At 40.7% G+C, this 12,660-nt stretch overlaps 1 protein-coding gene across 25 annotated transcripts in view; it reads left to right on the plus strand.

Moving 5' to 3' along the window:
- ADGRL2 (adhesion G protein-coupled receptor L2) overlaps nucleotides 1-12,660 on the plus strand; it is a 223,147-nt gene that overhangs the window by 161,550 nt on the left and 48,937 nt on the right. For 15 of the 25 annotated variants that reach the window (XR_015308306.1, XM_086954265.1, XM_086954279.1 and 12 more), the window contains exon 9: nucleotides 1,425-1,463. The exons of the other annotated variants lie outside the window; for them this stretch is intronic. Coding sequence is in view for 14 of the 15 variants with exons in the window: in XM_086954265.1 (XP_086810391.1) it covers nucleotides 1,425-1,463 (39 nt within the window). In the remaining variant the exon portion in view is untranslated. The remainder of the gene's footprint in view (nucleotides 1-1,424; nucleotides 1,464-12,660) is intronic. 25 annotated transcript variants of the gene reach the window in all.

The raw sequence follows: 12,660 nt of genomic DNA on the forward strand, positions 1-12,660 counted from the left end.
AGTATAAAAAGCATAAAGAATCCGTGGTGTCTTGCTCATTCTCCTACCCAAAATTCGTTCGCAAAAGGAGTCTTAAGTAAAACAACGAAACACAGAGTCCTTGACTAAGTGCTAAAGATACTAGTGTCTTGTCAATTACCTGGTCTGATTTTGCACCTCAAATAATTTACTGATAAATATGTCTTGCTTAGCTCTGACGCATTTCTGTTTTTGTCCCCATGTCTACATGCTTCTAACCCATTTTGAGAAAAGTCCTTTTTCCTTAAATTTATTTTTTACCCTTCTAATTCTGACCAGTTAAGTTCTGTCCCATTCGAAAATGTTGACAGTTAGCACCTGCTGTTCCGATTCTGTATTCTATAAGTAGCCCTTGTGCCAAACATTGAATTTCTTGTGTTCATTGGATTGGATCAGATTTTTTCCCATGGGTGGCAAATCAAAAATATGGTTTAGTTCCAGTGAATGCAAGCTTGGCCAGGAGGCATGTATGCTTAGCTGAAGGGCACAGTGGATGACAAGGACCAAGTGTTGAAACATTTTGAAAAACACACCTCCATTAACCTCCGAAACCATCCTCCCACATCCACATGCTTTCTGACAGAACTGAAGAACTTTTTATTAGTCACATTCCAACATTCTCTCTTTCTTCCCTCTTACCCTTCCATCCCATGCTCCCCAGGTACTGCCTATAATAGACAGCGGTTGACCTCTGTCTCCCCCTTTCTGCCTGTTGCTAGGGATTTTGCTAAGATATTATGGTACAATGAATGTGCATGTTTCTTCATTTTTGGAATGTATTTCTTTCATGCCATTTCCTTTGCTCAAGCAATGCTGTGAATAAATATCGAAGCATTTTAGGTCAGCGTGTACGTAATGGTTCTGAAAATTCATGAGTTTAAAATTTTTTATTTATCATTGCAGTTATTTACATGATTGTTCGTCATTGCCATTCTCAATCTATGCAATTAAAGAGGCATTATCTATTATTTTACTTTTTGCATAGGTTTGGATTACACTTTTAATGTACTGCTTACAAAAAATCAAATGTTCTTATACTACAGATGAGGAGTCATTAAGCATTTATATATCTTGATTAAACACCACCTTTTGTAATGGATGATTTGTTTTAATTTATAAAATTCTGATTATTTACTGGACTTCATGATCCATTGCGTTCTGAAATCCAAATCAGACAGTAGTAAGATTAATCATAAAGACTTCTTTACTAAGTCCAACATTAAGGATCAAATGTTGAAGTACAAAGAATTATGTAATGGCTATTGAATGCTTATTTGGACAGATACACCCTACAACAAGAACAATAACACACATGCAACATATTTAATGTCACGCCTCTCAAGGTTTCCTCTATTTCGTGACCAAGTGGATTTACTAACCTTTTACTTTCTTTTCTCTTAAAAAAGCTCCAAAAGCGAGAGAAGACCAGCAGGGCTTACCTAAAGGTATCTCCCCTCTGCTGTCAACCCTGCTTTCTTCCTGCTTCAGTCACGTGCCACGCTATGCCCTCATGTTGCATGTTCCAACCACTTGCCGTCTTTGATAAAACCATATGAAACTCCATTTAAAAAAATACTGATGTTCGTTTTATCAATTAACTGATTCTCTTTAAAAACAAAAAAATGTATATTTAAATGTATGTGCATATATATTTGGCTTCAGATTTTGCACAAATTGAAAACTGCAGCACTTATTGGCTTGTGATGGCTTCCATGTATATGTGGAAAAGTTATGCCTTTGCTTCTTGTGGGAGTTTCTAATATCAAAGACTGAGTCAAGGATAAAAATGCACGAATAAGTCACATCTGCTTTGCCATATCCAAATCCTTTGCACATGTAAATTTCGCCACTTTTCTTATTAAGGTGACTCTTATTTCAGCTGGTTTCCCTAAAGTTCCATTTCTGGAACATTTTAGCTATGTAAGATGTGTAAGCCCAGTTTACCATCTCAAGCTGGTACAGCTGGCACATCCATACACCCCACCATTTCCCTGCCACTGATTCTCTTCTCCCCAACACTCATATTTGCGTAAACTCTTGTAACATTTTACCCCCTATTTTCGCTTTCCTGGAAAAATCTGTAGAATTTCAACCACATATCTGAATAGAGATCTACATTTTTGGCTGGGAAAGTGTATTGTCATCAACTTTTCATGTTACTTTGAGTAACAGTTCTGTTCCTATTTAGGTTTTAGGTTTATGTGTGGGTGGAATTATAACCTCACAGGGGCATATGTTTGGGGTTGCAAAGTGTTCGCGCGGTGTCTTTTGAATTTATTCCCTAAAGTATTATTCCATAGAATGCCTTATAGATTGTAATTATCAAAGATCTGTGTGCAAAGAAGGTCATGACATGCTGTCAGTGTCTGCAAGCAACGGTCAGTGTGAAGAGATACTAAATATTGGTGCTCAATTTCATTCACTGGCAAAACACCAGGTTTCATATAGGTCTGTTCGGTGAGCTCTGCTCGCAGAGTTTGCAGAGTTTTTCGCACGTTACACCGAGCCCACGGAGTTCCAAAGGTTTTTTTCCTCACTCGTGTTCGTAAACAAAGTTGGCGAGCTAGGAAATTTCACCACCCGGCGAGATTTTTCTTCGTTCGCGATAGTCAACATCAATTTGGCGAGCACGAGCATGGAAAATCGACCTCCCAATGAGATTGCTCAACACGGGTGGTCAGATTACTTATTATGAGTGGTCACGTATGCTCGCGGCCCCTCTCATTGAGAACCTGTGTTATCGTTCAGAATGCTGCCACTAGAGTAAAAATCTACTCGAGCGGCAGAAAGGAAGCAGCACCCGTTTGCGCTGTGCATGCTGCCGTTTGCGATGATTGCACAGTGCGGACAAGCACCTGCCACTGAAAATCACCGCGAGCGGCATTTATCTAATGCACTTCGGTGCTTGCGGAGCCACGCGTGGCAAAGCAGAGGTTATTTTGAACTTCACTGAGTTCCGCGTAGCAGAATTACGAAAACTCTGTCCAGGCTTAGTTTCATCATACAGTTTAGAAGAATTGGAAGTGCTTTTGATGAAAATAAAATATCGAAACTATTCTAAGTTACACCCCTCAGACTAAGAATCTGGCAAACCTGTTTTGTGGCCTTTTCTCGTTTTTAGCAAGGAGTTTGCAATCTACACTTTTGTGCAACTAAAACCTAATTCCTCATAATGAACGGATGGTCTTGACCACATAGTGTAATGTAACATTTATTAGGTTGTGGTGAAAGCTTTGCATTCCTATAGACACTCTTCTTTAGATTTATAAAGCCATCTGTTCGCATCAGACGTCTCAAACCAGGTTGAGTACATATTCATTCTGATCTGAATTCAGCCTTTTTAGAGTGTGTTTTTTCTCCTGTGGAGTTGCTAAAAATACTTGATCAGTAGAAGTCGAACTTCAGAGACTGTTGTTGTATCCATGGGCTGATACAATACTGCTAGAATGTTCTCTGATTCGTTCAAAAGCAGATTTTACCTAAATCAGAATCATATAATCTTAAATATCCCCAGAATCTGTATAAGGTCATATAAACTGCTTCCACCCTGAAGTGATTGTACTCCATGAAATAAGAGGTCCTACATTTGTTTTCTTTGGTTTGTAAGTACTCTTATACAAATGTTATTGTGTGGCATTAAAATAGAACCACCAGAGTAAATGATGCTGAAAACTATGGGTATTATTCTATGAAGAGAAAGCATAATACTAAACATGCTCAAATAAACTGTGGCATAGACAAGGTGAGGTAGCGTCACTCTGATTAACTAATGCTGTCTACTCTTTGCAGTCAGTGATTACACTTGGTAGTGCTGATGCAACATGTTTCTCCTGTCTTTTCAATCTCAGTCTTTGTTGGTCATTGGAATTCTTTTATCTGTAATAACTCCTAGGGCAAAATAGAGTTTGATTTACTGTGTCATTTAAGGGTTCACTGTAAGAGGAGAAAAGGGTGGTACTCTGATTGCTGCGCATTTCTATACTTTTCGTTGTTTCATTATTAGCATGCCTGCTTTTTAAAAGATAGATGACCTCCCACAGATAAATTAAACACTTGTAGTAAATGTTACTTCGGCAATATATTCCATTTTTATGGGCAGAAACATCTAAAGTCGTTGGTATTACTTCACCCATATATTGGATTAATATTAGTTTTGAACTGCTGCATTGCCCTTGAATTTAAACCTATCTTCAAAACAGTACGGTCCTTTTCAACATAGGCCTGATTCACAAAGTGAGACAAGCTCCTATGTAAAACAGATGAGAGTGATACTGCAAAACACTGTTGCCAGATGCTCGTGCTGAGACTCCGGTTCTCTGATTAAATCTCCTATTCTGTACTAAATCTTTCTCACATTGACAGACTGCACAGGCACTGCGGTAAGGTAGGAACCCCAGTTGGTCTCTGCGAGCCATCCCCTGGGTTTAAGGGAACACCTGCCAAGACCAGTTCAGACCTTCAGTACTTGAGTTGTCTGAGATGAATGAGAGAGGATGCTCCTCTCTGCTTTCATGTACAGTTGTAAATGTCACAAAGTGGTATACTCTGTGGCAGAAACCTTCTGTAAAGCAAGCAGTTCTCTCCCCCACTTGTCGGTTTAACAGAACAAGCCACTTGCACCAAATATACTTACTCTGACTGTTTCAGCTGTAACGACCAGAAATATGGTCTGCACCATTTCTACCTAGCTTCTAGGCAAACTGTAATCTTAGAGTGAATTGATGAACTGCAACACCCAAACAAACATTCCGTCATGTGGTGTCTACTTGCCGTTTAGTAAGCTTAAACCAAATTGAAAAATTCTCTGGATATGTGTTGACTTTCTTTCAGGGATCACTGCAGAAAATGCAGCAGAGCCTCATGTTTGGCTGCTAAGGAGACAAAGCAAACACCAAGTAGTCCTCCTTCAATGCTAAAACATAAAGCATAGAGGTTTCCTATTTCCTGCTAGTTTGATTGATCTGCTTGTTGATGGTGCTGATCTTTTACCCCTGTAGCAACTTGCATCTCCAACAAAAGCATTTGCAGTGCATGACTGCGTGTTTTGACCTAAAAGATTAGCTGAAATTGTTTGTTTGAAGCTAGTGTTAATACTCTTTTCTACTACCAAGATTTCACTGTCTGTAGGTTTTATACTATTTCGAGTTAAGATCTTTATTCGGTTTGAAATAAACCCTAAAAGTGCAAATAACTGTTAACGAATCACAGAAAAATGGACTTTGTCATGTCCGTGTTACATCTGACATAGAGAGTGTAAAATATGATGCAGTGCTTTGAGAATATTTTAAAACTCTTGGGCAAAAGAGTTCAATATTAGGCCTGGGCGGTAAATTCCGTTCCGCTCGTGGAATTTGGCCAATTTCGCGTTCCCCGAAGAACCAAAATTGCCCAAAATTCTGCATTCAGCCACTTTACGAAATTTTTTGCTTATTCGCATTCTCAAAATGCGTGTTCCCGAGACATTTCCCCCCGAGCACGCAAACAGCAATTGCGAACACGAAAAAAGCATTGTGAACAAGCAATTCCGCGTGTTCGCGGAATTTCCACGTGTTCGTGGAGATTTTTTTACCATTTCCCAGAGATTTGTGTAACGCGATTACGCAAATTCCACCCACCCCTTGTCAATATATAGTATGAAATGTGAAGTGCAGAATGTAATCAAATGTAACAAGTTGCAAATAAAACAGAACCACAGCAGAGACTAGCATTTGCAAAACGTGGAGCCGGGTTATTCATTATAAAGTGCAAACGCATTTGAGTTTGGATCAAAACTCTACGGATTAAAACCTGTTAGCAGGTAGTAAGTTACTCTATTGAGGTGACCCTTGGTTTGCCACTAGGCTCTATAAATACAAAAACCTCTTGCTAGGGTCAGCTATGTTAATATAAAAGGAAGTTGCAAACTGCCCGAACATCACTCTCAAACCATCATAGCTGCAATATGTCTGAGTTCCACTAGATCATGCTGGTGCTTTACCTGGAATAGAACAATATGGCTAGTGTTCAAGCTGTTGTTTCACAGTGGGGCACTAAACCCTCAGTGGAAGTAAATGATAGGGTGGACCATCGGGAAGTGACATAAAATATCAGAAGAGGGTTTAATGCAGGTAATTAAGATGTTTTCTAAGGGGTTTGGCTTTCCATGTAAAGGAGGCAACATTAAAATTAATAATAAAGGATCCTCCAGAGAACATAGGTATAAAAAGCATCTTTATAATTGCTGATACTCCTAGCTAAAAACAAAGGTTTTAAATTGTTTCCTGATTCCAGTAGGGAAATGGTCACAAAAGGACAAAATGCATTGCTGTTTGGGTGGATCTTCGATCACACAGACATTTAACAGCTGCCTGTGGCCATTGTTCGATTTTTGGGAAAGCTTCCAAAACATGAACTATACCCATTCTTAGTTGGGTCAAGCCAAATCTATGTTGGGTGTTAGCTGTACATTTTTGGTAACTCTCGAGGCCCACAGTTTGTGCTATAGTAAAGTATTTGACCACGGACGTTTTGATACTGTCATTGGCACGTCGAACATCAGGCTTTTTTTTTTTTTTTTTTTTTTTTTTTTTGAGTACTGAACGTTTTTATTCCCTTTTACAATAGGATGTTTTGCCATCAGGCTCATGCAATAGTAGAGGTCCATTCAGTTGGGCAACTTGTCTTGAGATATACGAGAGCAAGGAGATTTGCTGTGCTTTTTCAGCACCTAGACAATCCCTAACAATAACTTTGGTTAACTTTGTCTCTTCTTTACTTCAAATAGAATGCAACATCGGAACTGGCCTAATTGCGAAGATATCTTCCACGTGGCGCATGGCAGTGCTTAATTTGTAAAATATTAAGTGCCAGGGCTCTGGCCGGGAGGCCACTGCAGCTTGCACCACCCATCACCCTTGTCATCGCTGCCAAAACAACTACTAATTATCTCTCTTGCATGTAATTGAGACACTTCAGATTATTCCAGGTCCCCAAAGCTAAAGGAATTGCTGGGGAGTCAGGTATTTGCAATTTTAATGTATATTGTATTCCTAAACAACCGTTATTCTGCTCATCTCTAAATTAGATGAGCAGCACCACCATGTGGTAGACTGTACTAGGTATCCTGTTGACAATTAGGTTCCGGTGCTGAGCACCGGAAACCAATTATGTGCCGGTGCTTAGCACCGGAAAGCCCTGGCTCAAATTAAGCACTGGTGCATGCCCAGTTCCATATGCACTATGTACGGTGCTGTACATTGTGATGTGGCAAGCAGACACTGAATAAATATACGGTCTACAATTTGTATAATAGTTTCTGTGAGTACCCATAACCCACTCCAATACAAAGCTGTAGATACACATTTGCCTCTATATAATTGAGAAGATTTCCTGAATTGGTTTACAGCCTAATTTAATGGCAAACCTACAAATGCCCTCGCAGATGCATGCTATCTTAAGCTTGTTATTTCCAATGTGTTTGGATCAAGATCCGTTAAAGCTGAAGAGAATACCCAGGTAAGAGAAGGATGTGGCCCCTTCGATTGGTGTGCCATTGATCGAGAGCGCACATGATTTGCAAGCTCCCTTTCCTAAGATCAGTTTTTTTCAAATTAATTTTGGCGGTCCCTGCCCATCTTGAAGGCTGTGAAGCAGACCATCAGTCTTTGCAGGCCATTAGCAGTTCATGATGGGAGGACAGCATCATCTTCATAGAGGTGAACAGGGACTGCCCTTCCTTCTGATTGTGGAGAATCAGTGGTCACTTCCTGGAGTACGTCATCCACACCATATATAAAAAGAGAGAACGGAAATAATGCCAGTACGTACTCTTGCCTGAATCCCCTCCAAATACTACATGGAGGAGAGCCCTCGGCATTTGGGCGATAACGCACCCTCGCTGACAAATTCCTATAAAATTGTGATGACACAATTTCTGATGGAGTGCACATTAAGGACAAGGTTTCACACAGGACTGAGCGATCTACAAAATCAAAAGCACTGGATATGTCAACAAACCTAAGTGCCAGTGGGCGGTCTTGACTTTTGTATATTTCCCTGGGAGAAAATGTACATTACTTCACTGCTCTACAATACCCGGCACCATCCTGAACCCATATTGTGACTCTGCGAGGACTCCATTATCCTCAACCCTTGATCCAATCTTTCTAGGTTCACTCTACCCAGGATCTTGGCTGAAAAGTCTCGGAGAGAGATGGGGCAGTAGCATTTGGGATCACTCTTGGATCCATTTTTAGGTCTCGGCTAGTAACGCGCTGAAAGCGCGTTCTCGCCAGAGAACTATAGTCGGCGTCTCAGCAGTCTGAGAACGCCGAAGTGAGACAAGACCTGACCGCGCTCCGCGTTTCCCCATAGGATAACGTTGTGCGCGCGGTCAGGTCTTGTCTCCAATGCAGACCGGATCGCGTCGCGCGCCTCTCTGGAATGCAGGGGGAGTCTGCATACCAGCGCGCGGCGCTGCTAAAGAGGCTGACATCGGAGACTGAGTGCGGGAGAGGCGGAGGCATGCTTCATTCGGGAAATGTTTTTAAAACAGCGTGCAAAACGGGCGCATCTTATACACCATTGATCTTATCTCAGCTATTGCATTTTTACAGTGTTACAGAATGTTCTCCCACAATATTGTCTTTGCATGCAACCGTGTTTACTTTTATGGTGGCCCATTGATTCACATAAAAATTACCGGAGATTTGAAGTTTGTGCGTGTTAATTGAACTGTTAAAGAGGTTTATAAAGGCTTGATATGCGTGTCATTTAAGTGTGCTTTTAGGAGTCTCGCGGAAGCTCCTGTTTTAAATTCACTCCATCAAAGCCGCAACAGCGTCTAACTTCCATAATTTTCGTTGGCAGTACACAGATTTAATCCCTGGTGTATTATATAATGTATGTAACTCTAACATTCTCCATTTCAGACTATGAAAATGCTGCTTCTCTTGCCGCGGAGGGGCGAAGGCTGATAATTATGCTTAGTGTACTGATTATAAATACACTATAATATTTCGGGTACCTTCTGCCCCTCTTCGGTGTGGGAACCAAACCCTGGTCCACTGAGGGGTGGGGGTGTGAGGGGAAGCATTAAACACCAGGCGGCACAGGGCTGCTCGCCCCCTTCAGCGCCACCCCTGGAGCGCTCATCCCCGTAAATACATCCACGGCTGCAACAGCAATATCTGTTACAGCGCTCCTGGAGTATTTGTCATAAATAGTGAATCGGAGACAGTTGTCACCGAATGCTTCCTGGTGCATCCTGTACACATTTGTATTCAGAAGCATTCCACCAGCGAGGGATTGCGCGCAGTCTCACGGTTTTTCAAAGGCATGCGGCGGGCCGTCCACGCTCCTCGGCGCAGGCCACGGCCCTTTAAGCGTTTCTCGGGTAAACCTCTTCCTCCTGTCAGGGGCATGAGGATGGGGCTGCGTCTCTGCTTACTTACTGCCGCTCACCCGCATCCGGCCTAACAATGCCCGAGGACACCCAAGTTAGGAGAGACTGTGAAGAAGTCTCGGTGAATAGGACGCTCGCCGCTGACACATGCGGTGATTTGAATAAGCCGAGTGCGCTTCAAAGTGAGGACGCCTCAGCTATAGCGGCACAAACTGACCAGTGGCACCATTTGCGGTTTATATCGCTTGTAAACCGCAGTATGAAGCGCTATATAAATATCGACTTAACCCTTCACCGCCCAGCATGTTATTCAGGTCACGTGCCTCAGTCGTACATCAGAGGGGGCCTTGCCTTAGGTTAGATGTTAAAGGATTAAGCATCGCCTCTCACTTCATCTTCAGAGCTCTGTTAGCAATTTCCGAGAGGTCGTTAACAGACCCTCACGATATCCGGCCTTAATGAACAGGCGCAGGCGTTTCTGCATCAGTGACCCTCCGATCGGTCAGTGCTGGCTCTGGGGGGAGGGAGGGCTTGGACTCCGACGACTGTACATTTGAAGAGTCTCTGCGCGTGGGCCAGAAGGAGCGCATTTATTGTGCTCTATGAAGCGGATGAAAGATTGTTAACCATTCTACCAGATAATGATGCTCGCCGCTGACACATGCAGTGATTTGAATAACCCGAGTGCGCTTCCAAGTGAGGACGCCTCAGCCATAGCAGCACAAACTGACCAGTGGCTCCATGTGCGGTTTGTAGTGCTTGTAAACCGCAGTATGAAGCGCTATATAAAAACTGTTGGTAGAAATGGATTAATAAACAGTGTGTGTGTGTGTGTGTGTGGCTCTGTGTGTGTGTGTGTGTGCAAATGCAATAGGTTTCGCATTTGCGAGAGATTAAGCTATTGGCATTGTAAATTACAATGTCATTTATTTATCTGTATTAAAAACCAATCAATAAATGAAAAGTTTGTCATTTACAATGCCAATAGCTCTAACTTTTTCGAAGGCGAGACCTATTGCAATGTAAATGCTTATTAAATTTCGAAATAGGCAGTGATTCCATCCAAGTTTCTGGGATATAGTGGTTGGCAACAGCTTTCAATTATTGGGTAAAAATAGATATCCATGGGTAGCTATTTGTCCATGTCAACCGGGAATCCATCTGGATTCTGCTGCTTTCCTGCTGGCACTCTTCTCTATAGCCCTTGTGATTCGAGTGACTGAGTAATTTCCTGCCCATTTTCAAGTTCAAATATGAGCACAAGCATTACCTTATCCCCCATGCACTTTCCCAACCCCCCCCCCCCCCCCCCCCCCACACACACCAAAATAATACTATCCGTTTTGTTTAATTTTATAATCGTCAAGGAAGACTTAAAATAAGTTGTGGTCCAGTTGACTCTTTTGGTTGGTCACTTATATATTCTGGGTTTTAAGAATTAAACTAAATCTACCACCCTCCTTGAGAATTCTAATACAGCTGTCCACGCAGTTGTTCAATTCAATGTGTCTCTGTGTTTTAGTTAGAGGATCAGGTTTCCTTTCATGTTTTGTCAGCTTCTTTTAACACAATTCTTAGAGATTTGTGTCCTGCACGCAACCTTAAATGTCACCCTGTCTACTTAAGCCAAACTTTCTTTTGGCCATTTTTGAGTTGACATTGCATTATGGAGTTATATGTTCCCCAGAGTGTTCAAATCATTGACAAATTACAAAATAGTGTCTTGTTTTCTTCTGATCATTGCTTGTTTTTCGAAATTGATAAAAAAAATCTTTAAATGGATCTTCTTATCCTTTAAAAAATGTCTTTGATTTTCACCAGTCAGTAAATATTCTTTCAAATTTACTCCCCACCCTAGACCATATTCTCTTCCAGCTTAAAGCTTTGAAACCTGTTACGATCATGTCCGTTTTCAAGTTATAACAAGTAGGCATGATTTGTGCATCCAATCCTGATTCAAGATCATTTTCTGTTGTGGGATGCAGAATTTACTTTTTTGTATCATAAGTGGAGTAGTTAAAAAAAATAAGTTTGTTATGACCAATTGGTCTTTAATCTGCACATATCAACATTACACAGATAAAAATAAAATTATTAAAATGTTTTAAAACAACCTAAAACCAAAATTCATTAATTCTCATAACTCTGTTTTGTAATATTATGCTGGACGCCAACCAAGGTGCCTAAAAATTCGATATAGAAAAAAAAATACATATCATAATTCCAATCATTCAATTGAACTCTGATTGTCCCTCCATGGGTTCTTCTTACCATTTCCTTTATTCATAAGAAGTCTTTTGGCTTATTGGACAAACTTCGCCAAGGCAGTTGCAATGTCCATGAACTGCATGTCCGTAAGAAGCTCAATTGCTTGAATCCTTGACCTTATTCCATACTTTAAAAAAAATAAAATGGCCTTAAATTCAATAGTCGCACAGATAACAATTTTTGGCAATACATTAAAATATGAACACACACACATTTTGCACCAATCCTGCATGTGCATTTACCACAAATATCCATTAATATATTTTTTATTTTGTCATTTGACCGTGCAGGATTGATGCCTATTCTCACCTTTAATAATTCCAATCTCAACCAGTGGTTCGGTACGGTATCTAAATACGGATACCAGTTATCATTACTCCAGCTATTAAACATAAAATGCACGGACTCTTTTTGTTTCAGGTAATTCATGTCTATTAGTTTAGATGTTTCATTTCCCAAGCTTTTTAGAACACTCTTCCGTTCTTCAATACATAGTGACTCTGGGTCAATTTTTACTTTTAAGGATTCACAAATTGAGAGGAGAGTCTTTCTGGAAGCTTTTGCCCAAGTTAGTTCACTCTGTATCTCCCTCCTGCACCAGCAAGACACTTTTTCCTCCTCTCCTGATCCTAAGTGTTTCCAAAATCGACATAGATTTACCTGAACTTGTATGTTCCATATCATAGCCTTGAATGCGTTCAACACTGGTCTGTGTGTCATTTCTCCATAAAAACGATTACATTTTTTTAAAACGCAAATTCTTGATAGGCCTTTAGTTTTCTGGGCCTGTAAGTGCATGCCCCAGTTCAACGCTCTGTCAAGCTATATTCCCAGATATTTGTATTCATTAACAACTTCCAATTTTGCTTGACCCAGGAACCAGCTATATTTATGGTTTTTCTTTCCATAACACAATATTTTTGTTTTTTCCATATTTACTGTTAAGTGTTTGGATATACAGTATGTCTCAAATGCATTTAGCTTTCTTTGCA

This window comes from Lissotriton vulgaris, chromosome 1_1 (genome assembly GCF_964263255.1).
Source record: "Lissotriton vulgaris chromosome 1_1, aLisVul1.2, whole genome shotgun sequence".
NCBI classification, from domain to species: domain Eukaryota; kingdom Metazoa; phylum Chordata; class Amphibia; order Caudata; family Salamandridae; genus Lissotriton; species Lissotriton vulgaris.